The sequence below is a fragment of the Hippocampus comes genome, unplaced genomic scaffold (assembly GCF_001891065.2).
Source record: "Hippocampus comes isolate QL1 unplaced genomic scaffold, H_comes_QL1_v1.1 scaffold420, whole genome shotgun sequence".
Lineage (NCBI taxonomy): Eukaryota > Metazoa > Chordata > Actinopteri > Syngnathiformes > Syngnathidae > Hippocampus > Hippocampus comes.
This window is the reverse complement of record NW_017806163.1, coordinates 583,321-591,914: the sequence shown is the minus strand read 5'-3', so window position 1 is coordinate 591,914 and position 8,594 is coordinate 583,321. Positions and strand designations below refer to the sequence as shown.

General features: G+C 40.6%; 1 protein-coding gene across 4 annotated transcripts in view; it reads right to left on the bottom strand.

Moving 5' to 3' along the window:
- LOC109531474 (sodium- and chloride-dependent GABA transporter 2-like) overlaps positions 1-5,924 on the bottom strand; it is a 28,697-nt gene extending 22,773 nt beyond the window's left edge. For 2 of the 4 annotated variants that reach the window (XM_019895779.1, XM_019895780.1), the window contains exons 1-4: positions 2,915-3,171; positions 2,507-2,641; positions 2,020-2,317; positions 1,818-1,950 (exon numbers count right to left, since the gene is read on the bottom strand). In XM_019895779.1, the coding sequence (XP_019751338.1) occupies positions 1,818-1,950; positions 2,020-2,317; positions 2,507-2,641; positions 2,915-3,110 (762 nt within the window). In that variant the 5' untranslated portion in view covers positions 3,111-3,171. Of the gene's footprint in view, positions 1-1,817; positions 1,951-2,019; positions 2,318-2,506; positions 2,642-2,914; positions 3,172-5,537 lie in introns of those variants that run through there. The other 2 variants (XM_019895781.1, XM_019895782.1) reach the window with 2 other exon arrangements.
- Positions 5,925-8,594: the final 2,670 nt, after the last annotated feature.

Below are 8,594 nucleotides of genomic sequence, written 5' to 3'. Positions count from 1 at the left end.
TATATATATAGTTTAAAAAAATGTTGAGCCTTTTGCACATGCCAAATTTGAAAAGATCTCCATGTCAATCAGATAAACTCTCAATTATTCACATGGACATCTTGCCCAACAGCGTAAATGTACTGTCCCTCAATATAATTCAACTCACCGCCATTCATGTTTTAGCCACTGGTAACAAAAGTGAGGAAAACGTCGAATTAGCTGTTTCGCTGTCTGGTGTCAAGTGACTGATTTGTAAGTGATAAAAGCTCTTTGGGTGGAAAAGCAGAGCAGGTGTGTTAAATGTGATGTTATCGCTCAAAAGACTCTGGCCTACAGGCCACTGAAAGCTCAATCTGGTAAAGAACTCCCTGAGGATCGAGCAAAAAGAATTGATGCTATAGAGGACAAGTTGTATTCAGAGCAGGCCTGGTCATGGCCGACCAAAAGAAGTGGAGTGCGTGTGCTAAACGTCATATCCGCTGTTTGTCTTTCGACATATGAGTGCTGCAGAGGTTGGAATAGGGTTGAGTGCGCCTGTCAATGGATATATGTTGCACACTGCTCCGATTTGGTCTGCATGACTGTCATCCAAAATGGAAGCCTCTTCTAAAAATTTTGCACAGAATAGCTGTGAACAGTTTCCTGTTGAGCATTCGAATAGCATGAATTGCTGGAACCATACCCTGTGGTCTGATGAGCCAAGATTATCTCTTTGGTTCAGATGATGTCAACCGTGTGTGCTGTGTAAACCATTTGAGGAGTACAAAGACTAATGAGTATTGCCTTCTTGCCCATAGTCAAGCATGGTAGCAGTGGGAGTGTCGTGATCTGGGTTTGTTTGAGTTCTGCTGGTACTGGGAAGCTACAGTTCATTACGGAATGCCCACATGTAATGAATACAGAAGCGGAACATGATATATTTGCTTCAAACACTGGGCTGCAGCGATAATGTCCAACATGACAGCAACCCGAAAAATCTCTCAAGGCACCACTGCCTTGCTCAACAATGACTACCCATCCATCCATTTTCCGATCCGCTTATCCTCACAAGGGTCGCGGGGGGTGCTGGAGCCTATCCCAGCCACCTTCGGGCGGTAGGCGGGGACACCCTGAACCGGTTGCCAGCCAACCGCAGGACACACAGGGACGAACAACCATCCACGCTCACACTCACACTCAAACCGAGGGACAATTGAGAGTGTTCAATCAGCTTGCCATGCACATTTTTGGAATGTGGGAGGAAACTGGAGTACCCGGAGAAAACCCACACAGGCCCGGGGAGAACATGCAAACTCCACACAGGGAGGCCGGAGCTGGAATTGAACCCGGTACCTCTGCACTGAGAGGTCAAACTACTGCACCACCGGGCAGCCCACAATGACTACTTTTGGCAAAAAAAAAATAAAATAAAATAAAAAACGTGAACCTTGAGCAAAAATGACACTTAGCAAAAGTTTTTTTCTGCAGTTTTCATGAATGACATTAAATAATCAGTTGTTTTATGTTCTAGTTTTGGTAAATCATCAACAGGTGTTTTAGGGGGTACTCACTGTATGACAAAAGGCTTGGGGGTACATGACAAAAAAAAGTTGGGAACCACTGTTATAGAGTGTTTTTGATAGTTCATAATTGTGTGCAGAGTTTGTACTTTGTACAACATCCTCCTGAATCCTTAATTTGTTTTACTTGACCTATGGTGCACCGTTCAATTTGCTATTGGGGCACTCTTCTTGGCAGTGAATGATTTTTGTTTACAATTTTGCTATTTCATGAGAAAATGATTGAACAAAATGTGGGATGTACTGACTTGGGATGTGCAGTATATGACACATTACCTTCCCAGTGGTCTTCACTCCATTCCAAATACAGAGGACACACAATAGCCAGGCAAGAAGAAGACAAAGGGCCAACTCCCATCGAACGTTTCCCACATGTTCAATTCCACTTGATAGTCCCAAAATTCTCCTCCTGACGCAGAGATCAATTAGAAACATCCACCAAAAGACACACTTGGGCTTTATATGATGCTATACTTACTCCCAATACTCCACAACCGAAGATGTGCCATTTTCAAACTCTTGCAGTGTGTGATTGGGTCTGTACTCAGAACATGTGTCTTTATTTGCGAAGTGAACGAATAAGAAAGTCAAATGAGGGCAATGGATCAGTATTGGCAAAAACCGGTTCTCGGTACCTGTGTTCCAACTGTTGAGACAGCTGGCCCAGGGCAGCTCAGATGAGAAGGATGCGAACAAGTAGCGGAAGGCCCAAGCCAATATGATGACATAATAAAACGCCAGGTAGAAAAGAACCAGCTGGCTTCCATATCCTACGCCTGGGTACAGTATATGACGAGTAGACAGATGTTATGGGATGGGGAAAGGATACTCGTATCATTGGAAATGGAGCACACACTGCAATGTCACCGGATAGGGTGGACATCCTTATGTCGCAGCAAATTGCAGATTGAATCGGTTGACTATTTCACCCTTGAAACTACTGATTGATTGATGAATTGATTGACCTTCAAAAAGAGGACAGATTGCTCTCCAGCATCTTATTCCGCCCTGCCTGGTGTACTGGCCCAACGATGTCTCCAGGAAGAAGAGCGGCACACCGAAGGTGCAGAAGAACAACAAATAGGGTATGAAGAAGACTCCTTTGAAACAAAAATGACCTTTTATACGTTTGGGGCATTTCTGACGAGAGGGACAAGGTTTAAAAAATGAATTTTGGCAAAATAGAGAACCACCCCCACACCCCTCCAAAAACAGACACAACAGTATAGCAAGAAAAATCTAAAGAAGAATAATAGCAATTTTGATTTCAAATTCAACCGGTGAGTAGGACACCAAAAATACTTCATCTTTGTGCACAGCATCTTTTCTTTTCCTTTTAGTATTGAAACCAACTTTAGCTGTAATGTGTTTACCTCCGCCATTTTTGTAACAAAGGTATGGGAATCTCCAGATATTTCCCAGGCCAATGATACCTCCTGCTGTAGCCAAGATGAATTCCGCTTTCCTGGACCACTGCTCTCTCTGCCGGCCTTTGGGCGCAGCCTCTGCATTGGTCCTGTCGTTCAGCGTGTTCAATTGCATGTCCTCCATTTGGACCAATCTGAACATATCATTGGGGGTGGGGGGGCTTCAAAAAATGTCGTCCTTTACAGAGCAAGGAAGTGAAGTGAAAGGCTCACTAAAATGCAGTTGAACCATGGGATACCTCACAGCTAAACAACAAAGCAATATTTTGACCATAATGAGAATGCTCAACTTAAACATCGTGAATGAGTCTTAATCATGTTAATAATTCAGATAATAATAATTCACTGTGCAGATTTATTGCCAAAATGATGTTTTTAATGCTAAAATATAATTGTATTCCAATTTTCTTATTTCATTAATTTTGCACATTGTCAAGATCATGTTGTCTATGAACCGAATCAAACATACTGACAACATTCTAATGCACTTTGTTATATATGAAGTTGATTAATTTTTGTTGCTGAATGAATTAAATTCTTGAATACAGACAGTGGTTTTCGTTCGTTAAGTGCTTAATTAATTTCCGATTTATCAGACAAGCTCAGTGAGCTAGCTCAAAAGTGGAATCTAAAACAGCAAATCCATTTGTGTAAAATAAAATTATGATTGATTTCTGACTTTTTTTTCTTTAGTTTCTTGAAGATTTTGAATGTAAAGTTTCAAAATACACAAAAATTATGAGTTTTTAATCCAGTTCAATGATTCTACATTGTGGACGGTATTATAAAAAGCGCAACAAGGTAAACTATTTTCAAACTATAAAAAAACATTTCGAATTATTAATCGATCTCAATATGCTGAACCAAAGAATCCACTATTTATCAAATTAAAGACTCTGAAATTTTATGATCCAGTTGGGTTTAAAATAGCACAATTAATGTACAAAGTACACAATAACCTGCTCTGCCACAGTACCGCGGAAGATGTTTGAAATTAAAGAGACTTACGGTGTACTGGCCTCGACAAAAAAAAAAAAAAAAAAAAAAATCCAAATCAAGAGCAAACATTAAGCAAAGGTGTGTTTCTGCAATACGTGCTAATTTGTGGAATAATTTCGGAACCGGCCTGAAAAAAGTGTAAATCGCTTGCTGTTTTCAAAAACGGGTTGAAAAATAATGTCCAAAAAAAACTGCTGTAATTTATAAAGATGCGAGTTTGAGTGTAATGGAACGGAATATTTATTATGAGTATGAGAGGATCGTGATAAATGTGTTAGAGTGTGTGCTTAGGTCATGCCTGTAAGTGGAAGTGCAATTGCATACTTGAGCAAGTCTCGATGCTCACTTTTTTTGTCTTCTTTTCATTTTGGGATGTACTTGACATGATTGATCTATTATCATATTAATATGAAACAAGTTAAAATACAAAAAGAACAAAGGGTAGGACTAGATAAGTTGTTTCCTTCTTCCTACTTCCATTGAACACGTCAACTTTGCTAAGTGACTATCTTGGGGGGGGTTCTTGGTTTAAGTGTTTTTTTGTACTTTCCTTTTACTTTCTACCAAATTTACGTTGTCTGTTTTCATGTTAATGGGAAGTTGACCTACAATGTCAAATCATTACGTTTTTACCCGCGAGAAGCACCGTAAACGACGGTAAATATGATTTCTGGCATTCCTCTCCAAAACAAACAGCATAAGTGATGCCGTGTCAAAACAATGTATGAATGCACACTTTTAACGTGAGTAGGAGAAGTCCATTCACCCGAGATGAGTCCATTGAAAGTAGACAGCTGTCTTTCTACCTGTATGAATGGCATTAGGCATGAGAAGTGGCCGCCGTAAACAGTTTTTTTTCTGGTGTGAGCACGAAACTTTGAAATTGTCTTTTACATCTTTGTCAGTATATGACATGTATTTTTGCAAGAATGGGATCAATGTTTCTCTTTTTTGTCATCTTGCATTGCTTAAAAAACTGTAAAATCTTTAGAGTCAGATATATACATGTGAGCACCCCTTGCCCAGGTAGTTACAGTTGAAAGAGCCATTGCAAGTTAACAGGATGCACAAATGCACTTCACTGCCAGACACAACAGCCTTCTTGTGCCAGTCTGCAACAATCTGATCCTTCAATTACACTGCTCAACAAATATTCACTCAATTGGCTATTCAGAGATGCAGTAAGAAGCTTCCAGATGAACTTCCTTGGGCTGATTCCAAATTTCCCCTTGTTTCTTCTCTCGCATATCAGGTTTAATAATAATAATAATAATAAGAAGAAGAAGAAGAATAGTAATAATAATAATAATAATCATAGTAATATTTACTCAGGTTTATGAATTAAGAGTTTTGTTCAACAACAGGTGGAATGTTTTTTCGAACGCATGGTAAAAATCTGTATTGTGCAAGCATCAAACTTAAAAACACAAGATGAAAAAAAAAACTGAAAACACATGATGTGCAAGAAAATTTGATCAATTGACCAGTGTGAGTCAAAATATGTTCAGGGATAACATCCCTGATGAAAAATTGCTGTTGACTAGTTTGATAAGACAGAGACATCACATACCTCTCTTCTTGGCACCAAAATGTTGTCCGTCTGCTTTCATTCAAGTTTTTCACAAATATAGAGGCATGTGAGGAGGTGTGACCCAACTCACTTTTGTTCTCCAAGGTAAATAAGGCAGTCCAACTTGCTCCCGTGCAAATCGAATAAATAAGGATCGGTGCTTTTGTGGCAAAACGTGTTTGAATTCATTAATGAAGGAAAAATTCTATACAGCACCTATGGCAATGTATAATGATGCGTAAAAACAACAACAAAAAAACAACAAACAAAAAAGGCTCTGCAGTACATGCAAAAACTACCACAGTGAATGTGGCTGAAAACCGTTTGGTATCGCAATACCTGAAAAGCCACACCTGACCAGGTTAATTACTGGTACTGGTAAGGGTATCATGAAATGGGGTAGGAAGGGAAGCAGAACCTAGTGTTGAAATTAACACAGTTATCTATCAACTAAACACCCACAAAACATGTACATTTTGCTTCAAAAGTTTAAGTCCATTTAGATCCACAACACAAAATATTTTTCTCTCCATCTGGTCTTCAGTGGGCGACTGGTCAGCGTGTCGGCCTCACGGTGTGGAGGTGAAGCGTTCGATTCCGGCTACGGCCTTCCTGTGTGGAGTTTGCATGTTCTCCCCGAACCTGCATGGGTTTTCTCCGAGTACTCCAGTTTCCTTACACACTCCAAGAACATGCGTGGCAGGTTAATGGAACACTCACAATTGTCCCTCTATACGAGTATGAGTGCAGATGGTTGTTTGTGTGCCCTGCGATTGGCTGGAGACTTGCTCAGCTTTGTTTTTAAGCGAGGACGCACTGCTCTATGACACAGCAGTGGTTGGAGGAATTAGCATCTTCTTCTCTAAGGGGAAGACCTAGGCTGAGGTGATCATCGACTATACTGGTCTTTGGCAAATTGGAAATCATCACAATGTTTGTGGAGGAGTCTTTTGGCCTCCATCTGTGCTCCTGGAGTATCCATGCGTTGGAAGCTGTGAAACAATTCTCTGGCTTCTCCAAAAAGTGAAGCCTGTCCATTTTCTGTTCTATTCTCCTCAACAGCACATACTGTATCAAGAAACAGTTTACATGAGAAGGTTCATCATATCCCTTCAAGTCTCAAAACAATTCCCTGGTCTTGACGTGCCACAAAGCATTGCGGTTTGTAGAGACTGAACTTTCCTTTTGGTGCACCTCGGCTCTATCGTAACTTCCATTATGTTGCTTGACCATGCGATGCCTTCAGGTGAAGTTAGCGTTTGGGGCTGATGTGAAATGTTAGTTAGCCATGTTGTTTGTCCTTGGGGTAATAAGGTAATATGTACTGTACAGTATGTGTTTAGGCCATTTGTTGTTTGCATATGCCGTGGCTGACTGTGTGTTATGTGTTGAGTAAGTAAATGATTCTCTTGGGCTACGGTAAAATGCATATGATTTGTGTCATGCAATGTTAAAATAACATGACATGGACATTTAAGCCTTCTCCGTTTAAAAAGCTCGCACTGCTTCCTTGGTATCCATTTCCTGTGTGATCTCAAACTTCGCAATGACATGTGAATTTGTCCTTGGGACAAAAGGGTATTATTTGGTTGGAACACTTTCTTTTTGCATATTTGGCATACATGCAAAATATATCGAAGTTAATATTGAAAAATATATCGGAAATAAATGGAAGAGGCCAGAGAATCCTCCTCATGACTTATCAGGTAAGGCATGGATGAGGCCATACAATCGAAGCATGGAAGAATGGCAAAGGGCTCCCTCTTGTGGAGGACCAAGAGTACCAAAATGAAATACAGTGATACCTCAGCTCACGAACATAATTGGTTCCCAGAAAGTGTGTGTCAGGCGAAAAGTTCGTCTTCCGAAAATTTATTTCCCATAAGAAACCATTAAAATGAGAATAATCCGTCCCCCATAAAACATAATTTTCTCCTAAATAAGCCTTAAAACTGCACAAAAATATACCTTATTTTATGTATAATAAATGTGCTATTGTATTGTAATTAAGGAAATAAACTGTACTGTATAAATAAAGTCGTTTTATTTACCTTTGTGATGGTAGTTGATGGCTTGATGGAATGGAGTGGGAGGAGGAGGTAGGGAGGGAGTTACTGTTTGGAAGGAGAGCCACCTTCCATAAGGACTGTAGGTAACTCAACCTCCGGTGTGGCTTCTCTTCTTTGCTTCTTAGAAGGAGACTCTTTATCCTTTCTATCTTAAGGATGGTAGCAATGGTAGACTTAGCGTACTGGTACTGGGACGCTAAGTCACACAAACGCACACCTCGTCCGTTTTTCAATCATCTCCTTCTTCTGCTCGATCGTAATTTTCTTTAATGTCTTCTTAGGCTTAACACTAGCCTGTGGTGGGGTCTTTTTCGGTCCCATAATAGCAAAAGTACACTCAATATGGTCCAAAATGTCGATCAAACACAAACCACGTCCGCACTCAAAGAAAGGGGGTGACCGAACTGGGACGCCGTGAGCGTGCGTCAGCTTCTCGTGGCCGCCACCGTGGCGCTGTTCGACCACGTGGTTTGGTTCGTCCGCCGAAAACTAGTTCGTCAGCAGAGACTATATGCTCGCGAATTTAATGTTCTTGAGGTGAAAAGTTCGTGAGCTTAAGCGTTCGTCAGCGGAGGTATTACTGTACTGTACTATACTGTACAGTGATCCTTCACTCTGCCGTGAAGTGAAAAACTACTAAATCGCGCCCCCCGCACCCCCTAGGAATTTTTGCGTAAGGGTTAGTGGGTACTGTTTTTAAATATGTACTTTACATATTTGAGACATAGACTATAGCAGTGCACTTATTTACTTAAATCTTCAATTATAAAACCTTATACACTAATTAACATTCATCAGCATTGCCTTCTGAGAGAAGCAAAGAGACTTGTGCTGATGGCGTGGAAGGCGGCCCTCATTTAACGCTCTGATGGTGTAGCCCAGGGGTGGGCAAACTTTTTAGCTCGGGGGCCATATTGATTTCTAAATTTGACAGGTGGGCCGGGTCAGCACAAGATATGGTACATATAAAAAAACGTATATGTTGACA